This window comes from Dasypus novemcinctus, chromosome 17, assembly GCF_030445035.2.
Source record: "Dasypus novemcinctus isolate mDasNov1 chromosome 17, mDasNov1.1.hap2, whole genome shotgun sequence".
Taxonomy (NCBI): Eukaryota; Metazoa; Chordata; class Mammalia; order Cingulata; family Dasypodidae; genus Dasypus; species Dasypus novemcinctus.
In genome coordinates, this window is record NC_080689.1 from 31362643 (window position 1) to 31380302 (window position 17660).

The 17660-nt window shown below is 44.8% G+C and overlaps 1 protein-coding gene across 4 annotated transcripts in view; it reads right to left on the reverse strand.

Annotated features, from left to right (window-relative positions):
- THADA (THADA armadillo repeat containing) overlaps positions 1–17660 on the reverse strand; it is a 383919-nt gene that overhangs the window by 35608 nt on the left and 330651 nt on the right. For all 4 annotated transcript variants that reach the window (XM_012524133.3, XM_058278477.2, XM_071208795.1 and 1 more), the window contains 2 exons: positions 15589–15742; positions 12319–12450 (listed from right to left, as the gene is read on the reverse strand). In XM_012524133.3, coding sequence (XP_012379587.1) covers positions 12319–12450; positions 15589–15742 — 286 coding nt within the window. The remainder of the gene's footprint in view (positions 1–12318; positions 12451–15588; positions 15743–17660) is intronic.

Consider the following 17660-nt stretch of genomic DNA (forward strand, 5'->3'; position numbering starts at 1 on the left):
AGTAAGCCTTTTAATATCACTATCGCTCCCACCTCCCCAAATCTTCCCCCAAACCAGACCCACTATAGTAAAACAAACACAGTGGGTTTTCAGTCCTGGGCCTCTGAAATTATTTTCCTCTGTGGGTTAGAGCCAGCCAGCCCCCATTGAGGCAAATCCACCCTCGCTCTCAACCTCCCCACCTGCCCCATGGCTGGCCCTGGTTCCATCAGGCTATGTCGCTGGCTGCCTCGACTAATTTTTAGGATTTTTGAGGACTGACTTTTACATTTCTATGGTTTCTGGGGAGTGGATGTTGTGAAATGGAGTGAAAAGAAATTGGAGTTCAAAATGTGGTGAACTTTTTCCCTGCCCCCTACATGCGAATAATGACTTGCTGATAGGAGCGGCTTTTTCAAAGATGAAAAACAAGCTAAGATTTATGGACAAGTGTGCTTAAAAAGACCCGTGTTATCTGAAGCCAAGGTTAAAACACCAACAGGAGACTCCTAGATCTATTCTGGGTTAGAGGAAGGGAAAGGAGAAGCCAGAGGAAAAAGAGAAGGCAAAGGGAGAGAGAATGCGTCCACTGGAATGGCCTGGAGAAGAACCCAGGCAGGTCAGCACTTTGGAAGATCTCTTAAGCCCGTTCTCCGAGTTTTCGGTAAAGTACACATGACAAACATTTCCAGCAAGTGGCGGTAAATGAAGCTAGTGAGCCTGACTGGCTGGCTGCTGCTATTACCTGACTGCTGTGCCGCGCACACCTTCTGCGTGGAGGCCAGGGGAGCTGTGCGTGTGGAGATGAATGAACCAACTGGGAAATCTGCTTCTAAGGGTTCTGACCCTTCATTGTGTGCTTGGGAAGCCACAAACAGTATTCCTGCCAGCTCCTCAGAGTCAAATCTAAAATACTTGGCTAGGATCCCGTTCGTGTTTCAACCAGCCTCTTATAGCAACTGCTGTCCCTCGCCTCTCCCCAAATGGCTGGGAGGGGGGTGGCCGGGGCAGCGAAGCTGAGAAAGGCTGCTGGGAGCAGCTCTGACATGCTGCATCTGGACCACCTCCTGGGCCTTGTGGGTGCAGAGCCAACAGTTCTGAGGGGTTATTTTATAACCACAGCTTCAAAGTATAAAAATAGAGTGTGAAAAATAAAAACAGGACTTACAGAGTCTCAATCACCCTGCTGGTAGAGAGGCTAGAGAAATAATAAAATTAGAGTAACCAAATTTAAAACTTTGAGTATTCACTTGCCTTGGCAAAGAGAATCCAAGGGCCAGATTTTCCTAAGCACTTAAGGTGGTTCAGTCCCTACTTAAGAAGTGCTGGTATCACTCCCCATTCCCTGGGGAGTTATTTATGAAGGCTGCCCGGCTATTTATGCCCAGCCTGCCAGGCCAGGCATCTTGGACAGGGCCCTGCCCTGGCAGGAGGAACTGAGTGAGCAGCCCCCGTGCTTCTCCCAACATGTCTAGGCTGGAACTTAAAACCTGAAAACAGCTCAAATCCCTTTCCAAACACAAACCAAATCTTTTATGTCAGGTTTCATATATTTTCCTGACTTGATCCCCCCACCCAGCTCCACTTCACAGCAGAAATCAATTTGCTTAACAGAGTAAGGTTCTTGGGAGTTTTCCTCCTGAAAGCTCTCATTTGGAAGAGATTAAGGAGGGTGGGGGTGGTGAATAGAATCTGATTTTTTCCTTTTCCTTTGGCGGGGGAGTGGGGAAATTAACACATTTAACGTTTGGAGCAGAACCACTATGTTTTATATGACTGGCTTTTAACAGAAGAGAAAATTTCACTCTCTGAATGATGGGACTGGATTACTGGGGGAGCTCTGGTTACGCACACCATCTAACTGGGCCCCGAAGGGACAGCACTGGCTTCCTGGGGGCCCCGAGTTCCTTGTGAAGCTGGGCAGGGGACTCAGACCCATGGGGAGTTGCCCGTCTCCAGCCCCATGTCCACTTTCATCACCCAACCCTACCCCCCCCCCCCCAAAAAAAAAAGTGCTCTGCAGAAGCGATGGGCCAGCCTTAAGCGAGCTACTCTAATAGGCTTGGATGCGATGAGGCCCCTACCCTTAAAGAGGTTATAGACCTAGCGGGAGGAGGTGACTCATCCCCAAGAAACAATACAAGACAAAAGGGAAGAGAATACAAAGGCTTGGAAAGCTTTGTGGAAAAAGAGGGCTTGGGGCTGGGCCCTGTAGCAGAATCCACCACAACCCCAGAGTGGGAGGGCACACTGGGCAGGAGGTGGGAACAGGCAGGCCATGAGGAGAGAGAAACTTTCATTCTCGGGTCTCTTCTAAGTGTGCTCCACCACACCCATAAAAGAGAAATCTTTCTGACAAATTCTAGCTATGGGTAGTGCAATGGGCAAGACTCATGATCCTGTGTCTTTTTTTTTTTTAACACCTTTTTAAAATCAAAGTTAATAGATCACAAAGAATGTTACATTAAGAAACATAAGAGGTTCCCATATAACCCACTCCCCAAACACCCATTCCATCATTTTTGTAAATTCTATTTATTTGAAGATATAGACATCTCAAAAAACATTACATTAAAAAACATAAGAGGTTCCCGTATACCCCCCACTTCCCCACCCCACTCCTTCCACACCAACAACCTCCCCCATCATTGTGGCACACTCAAAGCACTCGGTGAACACATTTTGGAACACTGCTGCACCTCATGGATAATAGTTTATTCTGTAGTTTACACTCTCCCTCAGTACATTCAGTGGGTTATGGCAGGATATATAAAGTCCAGCATTTGACCTTGCAATATCATTTAGGACAACTCAAAGTTCCAAAAATGCCCCCTTATCACATCTCTTCTTCCCTCTCCCTGCCCTCAGCAACTACTGTGGCCACTTTCTCCACCTCAATGCTACAATTTCTTCTATTACTAGTCACAATATTTTTATAGTAGAATATCAGTAAGTCCACTCTAATCCATATTTTATTCTTCCATTCTGTGGACTCTGGGATGGTGAGGTCTTAGGTCTTAATGAAGTTTTTGTAGGAGAGTACAGGGTGGGAGGGGGAGTGAGAGAAGACAACTTGTTATCAAGGCCAATTTTTTGTCTCTGCCCCTCACTTGCCTTTGCTTCTACAAAGCAGTCCCATAAGAAGTTAACTTTTGAAAAGTTGAATAACCGAACTGTGAGGGTTTCCTGCTCTTTAGACATTCAGGGGAACATGTCCTACTTTTGCCAATCATGATCATCAGTGAACTGGCCAGAGCATATGCCCGTTCCTACACCCAACACTTTTATCCTCCTAAGAGCCCTTTCTCCCCATAAAGCCCATATACGTGCTCACACCCAAACTGGCTCTGGTGCTCTTTACAAAGCTACACACTGAAATGCGTACAGCTTTGCAGCACACCAACCTACACACGCATCTGGATGTACACGCATACCACGTGTGCAGATGGCAGTACTCCTTAGGATGCCTTGCCACCACCAAAGACACTTCCCATTCTGTTCTTCTGCCAACAAGAGCTCCTGTCATAGGGATTTTTATAGTCAAAAAAGAGCCAAAAGAAGAAGGAAGCTCAAGCTAAGACATTCCAGCAAGGGTAACTTCAAAAAAATTTGAGAGCAGAACTTGGAGGTTTTTGTGGGTAGGATGGGGGCTTTTTCGGGTCTCTGATGTCACCTTCTACTCCTCCCTGGGGTAATGGCAGAACCTTGAAGAATGAGGGGCTATCGCTAGGACCCGTCCCTGCCTTGCAATAATTATGCTGTGACAGGCAGGGGTTGACAGTAATGTGGTAGCTGTGACTGAAGGAGGAAGAATCCTGGAAAGTGTGCGGGCTGGGGAGGTGGAGTGGGTGAAGGGGACTGTTGGTGCCACAGGAAAGGAGAGCATAGGACAATCAAGAAGCATCACCCCGACCTGGTCAGGCCTCGGGCTGTGGTGCGGTGGGGAGGGCTGCCGGCAGCAGGACTTCTCAGCCATCCTAACTGGCCCGGGGTGGGGGAGGAGGAGGGTCCACGTGGGCATCCCTGCTATGTGGCTGGCCCTGAGCCCCTGACACTTACTTTGGTTCAAAAAGGAAGACTTTGCAATCGTGACAAAAGGGATCCTGTATCCTGATGTGGCCTTGCTGAGCAAAGTGAAGGCTCCTGAGGTCAGCAAAGGGAAGCACAGAAAAGGAGAGTGGAGGTGAGAGCAGGAGAATGAAGCTTGCTGGGCACCTGGCTTGTCCTGACTAACAGGGAAGACAAAACCCTGCCAACCACGTCAGCGCCAGATGGCCTAAGCTCTGCACTGTGGGTTTATTGTCACCCAGAGGGTAAGTCACCTTGGGCCCAGGGAGCTTGGCTTTCAGAAGCAGCAACAGTAGAGGCAAAATGATGCAAAAATGACCCTCACTTCCTAGAGAAGAGCCTGCTGTCCTCTCTCCGGGGCTTAGTCACTGGGAGGTCATGGAAACAATCCCATCACCCCAGCAACCAGGCCCAGGCAGGGTACTCACTGGCACTTGCAACGTGCTCCCAGATTTAAGTCGGAAGCATTAGTTTGCATCTGCTTTTGCACATCAGGGAAGCCACTGCCGGTGACGCACTCACTGAGACGCAGGTGAATGTCCAGGGGCCAGGCTACTTGGGAATAGCAGCTGATGGGAAACGCGATTCGGGCTGTAGCAAATGGAGCTTCCCTGTGACAACCTGCTGCAGCTGAAGCCAAAGGGTAGTGGAGGGAGTAGGGCTGGGACCATGGCTCCTGCCTTCATCAAGCACCTTTGACTGGAATGAATAAATGGCTAAATAGATTAAGAACTACCTTCCTTCAACAGCCATTTCCCCTCACCCTCCACTTGGGCAATGCCAGATGGTCCCTTGGGAGTCAGTAGTGCAATTCTTAACTTCTTCCCGGCCCTCCCCTGGAGCGCTCCTGACAATGCAGAGGCATTCCCAGGCTGCCCCTGGGAGTGAGGCCCAGGAGAGACAAGGCCGTGGAACCTCATACCCATAGACCCTAGCCCAACCCCTAGTAGATTCTCTCCACCGTAGGAGTCCAGATTGTTCTCAGCAGTCACCCCTACATTTCCGTCCTTCCTTTCTGTAAATCATGACTTGGGGAACAGAAAAGAACCAGTGGATCTGTGTTTTAGAACTCATTTTTCCACCAATTATGTGACACTGGGGAAATCCTTGATTTTTCCTGTACTTCAGTTTCCATATTTGTAAATTAGAGGCTCTAAAATTCTCAAGTTATGAGAAAATGAGGACAGGATCAGTCTTGATGCAGAGCTTCCACTACTCTCACTGCTACTGCCCTCCCTACCATAGTGCCTATTCCTCGCCCTGAGAAAACTCCCTTTATCTGAGCTCTTGGGTCCCCAATCTATTTTCTTGGGTTAAGATTCCAGTGTCTTCCTTACAACACTAAGATCTTAGAAGACCTTCACTGTCCCCCTTTCCCTTAACTCTAACAAACTCTACCTCCCCCAGAGTCTAAAAACACTAATCTCTTTATTGTGTTTAACTTCTATCTCTCCATTCATTCATTCAATCATTCAACAGTTATTTTGTTGGGTGGGCTACTAGGGAAGGCAGAGGGGCTACTAGGGAAGGCAGAGGGAGGAAGCAGGCCACACTGGAGAGTCCTTCTGGGGCCTGCCTCTGTGACCTTACAGGAATTGGAAAAAACCCAGGGTGCCCCACTGGAACTGCAGCTGGGTGGGCAGGAGGCCTTGGTGAGTAGCCCTACAGGTTCTTAGGGTGGGACTTGGTGACTCAGCGCCAAGACCCACAGACTCAGAGCTATGCTGACTAGCCCGCCTCACCACAGGGCTGCCGTGTAATGTCACAGTGACCCAGGACTCCCTCTCTCTCCTCTTAGGCCCTCCTCCCTGTTGGCTCAAGGGTTGGACATGTGAGACACAGCTCATGATCTCTGTGTGATGACAGTACATGCGTGTGTGTGCCTGCATTTGTGTAGTGTGTGAACGTAGGGGGAAGGGTGTGTGGGGTGGAATAGGGTGGGTAGAGCAATACATTTTTGGGTAAATTGAGCAGACGCTCATTCTTTCCTTCTTTGACTTGCCCTGGGCTACTTGACTGTTTCAATTCCACAAAGCTGGCTGTCTACTGCTCCATAGCTAACCTCTGAGTCTCAAGTTTCTATGTTCTGCTAAGCACCATCATTGTTCTAGGGTTTCTATGGGTCATCACGCCCAGCACAGAAAGCTCTTCAGGTGCCTCCAGTTAAGCCAAGGGCTTCACCCTTGCAGCCCCAGAGTAAGGAAGGGCCATATACCACTGGGCTGCCAAACTCTCCTCGTGAAAGACCCGGTCAGTAAATTGCTCAGAAGACTGTCATGCCAGTTTGTAAGAATCTACGAAAACTCTTGTCTTTGAAGCTGGTTCTTTTCTGTTTCAAAGGGCAGGCCCTTCACTCTCATCGCCTTAGGAAACTCGGGACTGCCTGAGATAATTAGACTGTGGTGTGGCCTACTGTGGTAAAAGATCCATCCATCAACACAAATTGAGTACTACTGGGTACCCAGTGGAAAAAAGGCTCTATTTTCAAGCTATTCCTGGGCTACTTGGGAAGATAAAACTAAAGCACTAAGGAGAAAGTAATAAAAGAGTAGAAAATTTAAGACTATGAGGGCTGATACAATAACCAAATGCTGTAAGGCTTCAGAGAAAGGGAAGATCCAGAGGCTGTAAAGACTGGAGTGTTGTAGAGGAGGTGCGATTTAATGTGTCACCACTAAAAATGTCTAGTTGGCCAGCAGAGAAGTTTCACTTTTTGTGGGTAAGGGGCCTGGGGGATGGGAGGGAATAAAAGTATTTGGTGCCAGTACTCCAAGGAGAAGAGCCACAGTTCTGTGTTTAGCTCTTTTTCACAAGGAAGTTTCTATTAAGAAGTCACCCTCCTTGAATCTAAACACTGACAATGGGTATGAGGCCTCGAGTCCCTTAAAATTCCTTGTTAAAACCTCTTCCTTATTCTGCATCAACTCAAGCAGATGAGGCTGGGGAACCCAGGAAGGGGGAGCTACAGAGTTGATGGCCCTGTCTAGAGGTCTTTCCCAGAGCCTTTCAAGGCTTGAAGTGGAGTCAGAGCAAGGAAAAGAGAAAGGTGCAGCCTCATCTAGACTCCCGTCCATACACTTTCTTGTCCTAGATGCAAATTTCAATCCCTTTCCCTTAAATCCTAGAAAGGCCATTTCTTATGTTCGCCTCTGCACATTCTGTGACTGGTTTAGCAGAGTGGGGAGGGGAAGGGTGAAGAGGGTCTTGGGGCTGGTGCCCCCTCAGTTCAGACCTCCAAAGGCTGACAGAGCCTCAGTGGTGCACAGAGCTTTATTCCTAGGCTGTGAGTTTCAAGATTCCAGGTGATCTGTGTTAAGAGCAGGCCAGCAGGAGAATTCAGCAGGCAAAAAGGTGAACAGATCCATCCTCAGGAGGGCTAGCTAGGCATGGAGTTATTTTCTCCAGGCTTCTAGAATCATTAACTAATTCCTACCACAAATATATACCAAAAGCCAACTGTGTGCAAAGTAGTGTGCTAGGGTGAGGAAGTATCAATGGAATGGATTTAGAGCTTGCCTCTTCTTCTACAGTTCCTAGCTGGTACCCACAGGGACCAGTAAGTGCGAGCACCAGGACTACCACGACAACTGCGCTGTGCTCTGGAGAGGGGCAGGACAGAGCCTGGGCAGTCTATTCTGTTCCTAAGGCAGATAAAGTTCACCCCCTGCCCTCTCAATTTCCATTGCTGATCTCCCCAAAACCTGGAACACGTTGTCCCAGGTCACAATAACTTGTGGCCTCTGTGTGCCTTTTTTTTTTTTTTGGAGGTACCGGGGAATGAATCCCAAGACCTCGTATATGGGAAGCAGGTGCTCAACCATTTGAGCTACATTCATTTGCATCTATATGCCTTTCTCGATTCCTGGCTGTTTCCCTTCCTGGAATGCCATAGCCCAACTTCTACATCAGTGCCAGAGGCACTTCTAAGGTAGTTTCCTAGCCCTGCCTCTGGGCCAGCTGTAGTCAGTCTCAATTTCCCCAAGAATGTTCTTAGACCCCACAGTTAGGACGCACCTTGTACTTCCCCACGCTCCCTGCAGCAGGCTGTTTGTAGATGGAATGAGATCAAAGCTCTCTCTTTCTGCATCCAGCCCTCATTTACAGTGTGAGATCTTAGGCGCATGGAGTCCTTGTGTTTTACTTTTCTCTTAGGAGGGAAAGTAAGAACTGATTTTGTTTTATTTATTTATTAAAGATTTATTTTTTATTTATTTCTCTCCCCTTTCCCCTCCCCCATGTGGTAGGCGGATGCTCTATCCATTGAGCCAAATTCACTTCCCTGATTTTATTTTAAATTTGTTCATTGTAATACTGCCTTCTCAAAGAAGACATTACATATTAAAATAACTTAATAATATTTTACTGTGGCATTTATTAAACTACTGATTTGGGGACAAACAGCATGTATTCCTTCAGATAGTTAAGATTCAACAGTGATAATTAACTTGGATCACCAAAAAGGAAACCATCAGCAATGTATTCTACAAATTCTTCTGTAGATTATACAACCCATATGCTGTAGAAATGTGAAAAGTTACAGTCAGCTTGACATCCTTGGGAGATGTTAAAACAAGACAATTTTGTTCTGATGAGTCAATTAACTAAATTTTTGACTACAGCAGAAAAATCATTCTTTGTCCTTGATGCTACTTTCTAATCTAAAACAGATTTGCATTTTATGCTGAAGAATATCCAGCTGTATTATTCAGGTTGCATCTGAGCACTGCTGGTCAGGCAAATGGAGAACCTCACTGGGAAGTGCTGCTTAGCCTGAACGCATGCCATTGCCATGGCGGCATTATGTTGTTGAAATCTTTGAGAAATCTAATTTGAATTTGATTCAAAAGAATAAACTTTTTAAAAGGGTGGGGAAATGTTTTCATAGAAATGCAGAGGAGGCGGCAGACTTGGCCCAGTGGTTAGGGCATCTGTCTACCACACAGGAGGTCCGCGGTTCAAACCCCAGGCCTCCTTGACCCATGTGGAGCTGGCCCATGCGCAGTGCTGATGCGCGCAAGGAGTGCCCTGCCATGCAGGGGTGTCCCCGCGTAGGGGAGCCCCACGCGCAAGGAGTGCATCCCACAGGGAGAGCCGCCCAGCGCGAAAGAAAGTGCAGCCTGCCCAGGAATGGCGCAGCACACGCGTAGAGCTGACACAGCAAGATGACGCAACAAAGAAACACAGATTCCCGTGCCGCTGACAACAGAAGCGGACAAAGAAGACGCAGCAAATAAACACAGAGAACTTACAACCGGGGTGGGGGCGGGGGGAGGGGAGAGAAATAAATAAACAAATCTTTAAAAAAAAAAAAAAAGAAATGTAGAGGAAAGAAATTACTCTGGGGGACTGAATAGTAGATAAACCAGTCAGAAGTCCTATTAACATATACTGACGTTAGTCTTTTCTAGTTGTGAAATTGGTATTTCTGATTTCATGAAAAATAAGTTGCAAATACAGCAAATTCTATATATGCTTAATATTCTTACGCACATGTACTTTTACTTTTCCAGAATCATTTGTAAGTGGGAGACCCCTTGAGTTGTATTTCCTAAGAACAAGGGCATTCTCTTACCAAACCACAGTATGGTTCTCAAATTCAAGGAATATAACATTGGCATAATACTTTTAATCTACAGAAATGATTCCAATTTTTTCAGTTGTTCTAATAATTTCTTTACGGCTTTCTCCCCTTCTAGTACCCGGATCTGGTCCAAGGTAACACATTATATTTAGTTGTCACAGAGTTCTTGTCCACAAAAGTAGTCAAGCAGCCTTTAACATTTTTTATTCCTTCAGAGGCTCTCACACATGTAATATGTAGTTACTGAATTAAATTGCTGTCTATTTCTTGAGAAAAGAGAAACTACTTAGAAGATGGGAAAGGTGATCTTTCTTAAAAGAAGGAAAGAGAACATGATTATTTTTAGTATAATTAAACTTGGAGTAAGCATTCTGAAGGAAATAAAATAATAGGGCAAAGTCTAGAGATTAAAGATTAAGAGGGAAGGATTTCCCCCATGAATTCCTCTATGAAAAGATCTTAACCATCTGTGGGTGAGAGCGCCCTAGGGAATCTAGTGAGTACTATTATATTCTACCAAATATATATATTGAGCCTTCATGGGCGGCTCTGTGTTTCCTTTTAAGGGAAATCTACAATTGGACAAAAAGGATCGAATCACTAATGGCAGAATTTTAGTTTGTAAGGAAGTCTGACAGGCTGGGAGTGTTTGGGGATACCCCTGCTTGTACATCATGCAGCAGCAGGCTGAATGCTTTCCTACTGAGGAATGCTGATTCTGACTAAATTCTGCCTAGAGCAGTATCACTGAACCATTATTCAAAAACTAGCTTCTTCCAAATAAGCAGAGGGAAAGTGTACACACCATTATGACTAAGGACTCAGATACAGGAAGTTCACACATGCCAAGGGAAGCTTCCGGAGACCGCAGTCCTATGCTCCCAACTCGGTAGGCAGCCCGAGCCACAGTGCTGAGACCATGGGGTCACAGGCTGTGAATCAGTTCCAAGCACTGAATGGCTATTCTCCTCCTATTTAGGGATCCATTAAAGGTAAACTTTCGGGAAGCGGATGTGGCTCAGCAGATAGAGTGTCCACCTTCCACACAGGAGGTCCAAAGGTTTGATACCCAGGGCCTCTTGGCCTATATGGTGAGCTGGCCTACATGCAGTCCTGCTGCATGCAAGGAGTGCTGGCCCATGAAGGGATGCCCCCACATAAGGGTGCCCCCCGTGCTGCCCCACGTGAAACCACAGGCCACCCAGGAGTGGTGCCACACACACGGAGAGCTGATGCAGCAAGATGATGCAACAAAAAAGGGACACAGATCCCCAGTGCTGCCTGATGAGTATACAAGTGGACATAGAAGAACACACAGTGAATGGACACAGAGAGCAGACAATGGGGGGAGAAACAAATAAATCTTTAAAAAAAATAAAGGTTAACTTCCTTGCTCAACATGTGACCACTTGCCTCAAAATGGGGAAAAAGAAAAAACAGATAAATGGGTTTTCATCAAAATAAAAAATATTTGTGTACCAAAGGACTTAATCATGAAAATAAAAAGACAACCTCGAGAATGGGAAGAAACATTTGGAAACCATCTATCCAATAAGTTTAATATCTAGAATATATAAAGAAATCCTACAATTAAACGACAAAAAAGACAAACAACACAATTAAATTAAGGGCAAAAGACTTGAACGGACATTTCTCCAAAGAAGTTATACAGATGCCCAAGAAGCACATCAATAGATGCTCAACATCATTAGCCTTTTGGAAATGTAAAGCAAACCCACAATGAGATACCATTTCACACCCACTAGAAGAGCCAATGTGGAAAAAAAAAAAAGGAAAATAACAAGTGTTAGAACACTTGTTCACTGATGATGGGAGCATAAAATGGTACAGCCGCTGAGGAAAACAGTTAGTTCCCCAGAAAATTAAGTATGGAATTACCATATGAGCTGACAATACCACTTCCAGGTGTATTCCCCAAAGAACTGAAAGCTGGGACTCAATTAGATATTTGCACACCGATGTTAATAGTGGCATAATTCACAATGGCCAAAAGATGGAAGCAACCCACTGTCCATCAACACATGAATATATGTGTGGTATATACATCCAATGGAATATTAGTCATCTGTAAAAAGGAATGAAGTTCTGATGCATGCTACAACGTGGACAAACCTTAAAGACATTATGTTGAGTGAAATAAGCCATACACAAAAGTAAGCAATCACAATGATATGAAATTATTAGAATATTCAAATACATAGAAACTAGAATACAGGTTACCGAGGGCCAAAGTGAGGGTAGGGAACAGAGAGTTAATGCTTAATTGGTACAGAGTTTCTGTTTGGGGTGATAGAAAAAGCTTGGTAATGGATAGTGCTGATGGTAGCACAATCTTGAGAATGGAATTACCATGACTGAATTGTATATTTAAAAGTAGTTAAAATGGGAAATTTTAGGTTGTATGTATGTCACTGGAACAAAAAAATTTAAAGAACCATAGAACACAACACAAAGAGTGTACCCTAATGTAAACTACGGACTACAGTTAAAAGTATAATTATAATATTGTTTCATCAATGGTAACAAAAGTATCATACCAATGCAAAGTGTTACTAATAGGGAAAGCTTTGGGGGTGGGGCCTGTATATGGGAACTTTGTACTTTCTGCATGATTTTTCTGTAAACCTACAACTTCTCTAATTAGAAACAAAACCCCAAAACGGAGGTACCTGTTGATTGGCAGGTATTTTCTTGGGACAGGGCAGTTGTCACAATTTCTGTGGCTGCATCTCTGACAGCTTGCTCTTCACTCTGCAGTAGGGTAAAGACACATCTCCAGAGAGAAAGGGTATCCTGCAGCCCTAAGAAGACCAAAAGGAATTAGAATTACCCAGATTGCAATTTACAAGCAGGTAGGAATACTACTTTAAATCCAAGGTGGGAGACAGCAGCATTTGATGAGCCATTCTTTTTTAATTTGATATTGCAAGAAAGGAAAATCTGAGAGTCAGATAATCACTGGAGAGAAGACCCTAAGGGGACAGGTTTGGAGAGGCCTTTTGGGGAAAAGGTGCTGCCTGGCTGCCCAAGGCCCTGGGCCCAGTTGTCCCTTATGACTCATGATTCTCAGGAATGAAACTTCATGCATAAAGGATGCTTTGGGGAAACTAGCCTGGGGTTGATTTGAGTGACTGTTTTAGCTTATAAATTCTGAAAGCGAAGTTTTCAGTCAAGATCATGCTTGGGGGGAAGGGGGCAGGGAGGGCCAAAAAAAGGCAAGAAAACAAGTCACAGGCGTATACTGCATCTACTCTACGTGGTACTCACTATCTGACCACCATTACCCTGGTCTAGGCAGGGTATAAACAATGAAAAGACAGTGCTATAAACAATGAAAAGACAGTGCTCCTGAGCAACCAAAAGAAACTCCAAGGCAAGAACCTAGGCAATGAGATGTCAAGTATGAAACCATGCGACTGTGACTGACAACGGAGAAAGATCATAGTGAACTGGTGTGACTGATGGCCTTCCCAGGGGAGGCAGGGCGTGGGTAGGGCCTCACAGAAACGATACATGTTGTACAGGGCTTATGGGTCCAGGATGTGGAGCCAGGCTTGTGGGGACTGGCAACTGAGGGCCACAGAGGACCACACACACCAACTCTTCAAGGGGAAAACAGCCGGGTCCTCAGAACTCCCCTTTGCCTGCAGAGAAACAGACAGCAGAGCCACTAACGCTGAAGTCATACCAAGAATGACAATGCTCCATTTGGGGTTTTACTCTCTTCCTTCTGTTACAGATCTGGCTTTAAATTTTACTCAGTCTTTCAGAACTGATCCTTTCTAAATGTCCTCTGAGGTTTAACATTTCTCTCTTTACCATGGTCATTTATGCCCCACAGGGCCTCAAGCTTCCACTGAGCTAGACCTGCTCCACTATTTTTCATGGTCTTATAGGCCATCAGCCACCCCCGGTCTCTCTCCTTAGTTCCTACACAGTGCTATAACCAGCACTGTCCAATCAAGCAATTAATTATGAACCAAATTTTTTAGGGCTAGGACCCAATTTCACTCAGGAATTCCTTCCAGGTTATTCAACATATATTTTGCCTGTGATGAATTAGAATTAGAGTAGTGCCCAAAGTGATCCAGAAAATGTGCTGGAAAAACTAACCTTATTTGAGAAGCTTGACCAAAGTTCATAAACCTTAGCTCTCATTCTTCTGGGTCCAATGATTAAATCACAATCACAGAAGGTCCCCTTTAAAATCTCCCTTTGGGTGAAAGAGAAATGCCTAGAAATGCTTAAGGAAATTAAGTCACTAAAGAAGAAAGAAGTAAAATGATATCAAAGAAAACTTCCTTTCCCAGGTAGATCCAAGGACACGACACTCCATTGGTCTGAACTCTTGGAACACTTCAACTTTGAAACTCAAAACTTAAGGAGCAATTCTTTCCTTTGTTCTGTAAATCCTTTCTCCATAAAAAGGATATACCCAAAGCCCCTTGAAGGCAGGGTCCCTGTCTTATTTTCCAGGGCTGGGCATAGAAGAGGTGAACAAAAACAGAATTCTAATAATGGATGGAAAGAGAGTTGCAGAACAATAATATGGAATTAAACATGCTAGGAGAGAACCGATCAGGATTGAGACAAAGCTTTAGGTTCTGAGTCTTCCTTTTATTAAAACTGTACTTTTTCAATTCCTTAGGATTTTCTAAAACTTGGTTTTCTTAAACATCATTGAATGTGATGCTCTCCCTTAACTATTACTCTTAAAGGACATGGACTGGTGGTGGGGAACAAGACGTGGAGGTAGAGAACGTGCATGGGAGCTAGCTAAGATCTGTACATACATTGATTTCAAAATATCTCCACTTTCATGTCTTAAAAATACCTTACACATAAAGCTAAAGTCAGTGAAAGGAACCAAAAGCCCATCAAGTCGCATAAATCTGAAACCTGAAAGTCATCCATGAATCTTCTTTTGACATTAATCTCAACACCACCAAGACCTGTTGAGTCTATTTCCTAAATGCCGTTTGAACCTGTCCTCCTTCTAGCTTGCTGCTATGATTTGACACAGACCCATTCACTTCTCATGCAGATTACTGCAATAGGCTTCTTGGAAGAAGTGACAGGCCTCATCTTGAAAGACAAATAAGTGGTTAGGGCGTCCGTCTACCACATGGGAGGTCCGCAGTTCAAACCCCGGGCCTCCTTGACCCGTGTGGAGCTGGCCCATGCGCAGTGCTGATGTGCGTGCGCAAGGAGTGGCGTGCCACGCAGGGGTGTCCCCCACATAGGGGAGCCCCACGCGCAAGGAGTGCACCCCATGAGGAGAGCCGCCCAGCGCGAAGGAAAGTGCAGCCTGCCCAGGAATGGCGCCGCCCACACTTCCCGTGCCGCTGACGACAACAGAAGCGGACAAAGAAACAAGACGCAGCAAAAAGACACAGAAAACAGACAACCAGGGAAGGGGAGGGGAATTAAATAAATAAAAATAAATCTTAAAAAAAAAAAAAAAGAAAAAGAAAGAAAGACAAATAGAAGGCAGAAAGGGAGGCAGGCAGAAGTTTGTTTAGAGAACTTTCTCTCTGGATGGGGAGTGGTGGAAAATGAGGTGAAAGGGTGGGCAGGGGTCAGAACAGGAAGGGCCTCAGGAGCTGTGTTACAGGGTGCTTAGGTTTTATCTTGATAGCAATGGGAACCCACTCAAAAGTTTTAAGCAGCAGAGTGAAACCTTCAGAAAGACCACAGAGGTTCTTTGGAACCTTTGTGGAGAATGGCTTGGGAGAAAAGACTAAGAGATAAGAGGCCAATTAAAAGGCTATTAGTGAAAAATTATTAACGTATGAACCAAGAGAATGGTAATGGATTTGAAAGATATAAAGGTGTGGTGACATTACCATTTTTCATCGCCCCTGCTTTTTTCACCAAGAATATCTATTCATCTTTTAGTGAGTTTGGTGCAATGGACTTTTCCCCCTTAGCACACTTACCAAGAACTGGATGGAGACTGGTGAGGAAAAATGGTGTGGTGCTGGTGAGGACTTCTGCAGCAGCCAGCCTGGATTCTGTGGGAAGGTGGTCTCCACAGGACGAGACAATCAGTCGGACCCACTGCTTCAGCTCGGGAGCTATTGAGTCCCTATCCTGAAAGCACAACACATATCAGTAGCTCAGAAGATGCAAAAGAGGGCTGACATGGAATGAGGGAGGAGCCACATTAAACTGGGTCTGCAAATTAATTCTTACACCTTAGTGGGAAGAAAGAGGTGTTTGTTTGTTTTAAGTTGTTTCTCTGTCCCAAGTAGGAGGAAATAAACAATCCCAAGGAAGAAAATCGACTTGTTTTTCAGTAATATGGAGTAAACATAACTAGAGAGTAAGTTTCTTTTGTCTTTTCTGATGCAAATCAGGTTACCAGAACACTGCTGTATTTGAGAGCGTCAGTAAAGACAAAACTTGTGGGGAAAGACTCTGGCAGCAGAGAATATTGGTTGTCCCTAAATACCAGATACTTCTTCCTTTAGTAAAAGAACCCCACCCAGTTAAAGACTATATTTCCCAGCCTCCCTTGCATTTGAGAGTTCCATGTTCTGACCAGTGGGTTGTCACTAGAAGTCATGTGTCTGTACTTTCCAGTCATGCCTTAGGAAAGGAACACAATGGTGAGACCTGAAGCAAACCACCTGAACCATCAGACAGAGGCCACTTTAGTTCTAACAGAACAACATCACGGTAGAAGGGTCCAGGGACCCAACATTGCTTCAGACGGCTTCTACTGGTTTAAGCCACTGTATCTATGTACTTCTGTTACAACATTCAAAATGGTGTCCTAATTAACACAACTGTTTCAACAAAGTTCTATTTTGTTTTTTGTTTTCCAGAAAGTAGAGTAAGTATACTTTACTTTCCTTTGCAAGTGAAACTCTTTAAATATTCAAAATGCAAACATTGGTTTCTTAAATCATGTACAGGCACCTAGAATTAAAGTGATGGGTATCTTAGACTTTGAGGAAGATGCTGATTGTCAATGCACCAAAAAACCTATGTTTCCTAGGAACTTCTTTTGTGTTTTTCTACAGTTTTTCTAATTTTTTTCTCCCTAGAAAACTCCCAATTTTCACCAAATATTAATTCATTCAGGCACCAAGTGGTGCCTTTAAGGCACAATATGACAACTGGTGAAAAGCCACTTTAGATGAGAACTCTCTTTTGGCCAACTTGCTGAGCTGCCTGGTGACTGCTTTCTCAGGACATTTTGCTTGCCCACCCTGGGCTGTCACTTGTAAGCAAATCCCCTCTCTTCCTACAGATCTCCCACCACACTCCCTACCAGCACCCCTAAGGGCTTTTTTTGGCTTTTTGTATCTCTTAGTGAGCTTCTAGTTTTGGCTACTTGGTCTATCTTTGAATGACAGACCAAAGGAAACTCTTTGCCTGCTTATTAACTGTCACCTCTGGTTTTATCTCTGCTCAGCGCCAGGTTCTCTGACCTTAATCTCCTCTCTGAAGTCTTCCTCAGCTTCCCCAAATACTCTCTCCCATATAGCCCACGATACTTCCATACTATTTAATGTAATTATCTCACACTCCTTCTCGCTCACTGGACTATACTTCTCTCTAGTCTTGGTTCACCTTTGTTGCATCTGTATCTATCAGAGCTGGGTTTACAGTAAGGACTCAGAGTCAGCAGGGTTTTGCCACCACTATTACAGTATGCAAAGGTGTAACCAAGCTCTTCAGGTAATTTTACTGTGGCATTGATGGCCTTCTACTTACAATGAAAATAATTCTAGAATGGTGTTCTCTTTCTTGTATGTACCTAAGTATGCATGCCTGTTGATTTAAGGCATCTTCCCAGGAAGCTTCTTAGCATACCCGCAAAAGACAAATAAATGATGTGGGACACTTCCAGGCCTCAGTCCCAAGCCAGCTGGGCTGTGTTCTGGGGGAACAGTTAAACTTTAGCAATAAATTTTCAATTTAGCTCACTAGGCTGCAATCCTAAATATTCTTGGGACTGACTTGCTTTTGCCCTCTTTAAATAAAGAATAGGGAACGTATT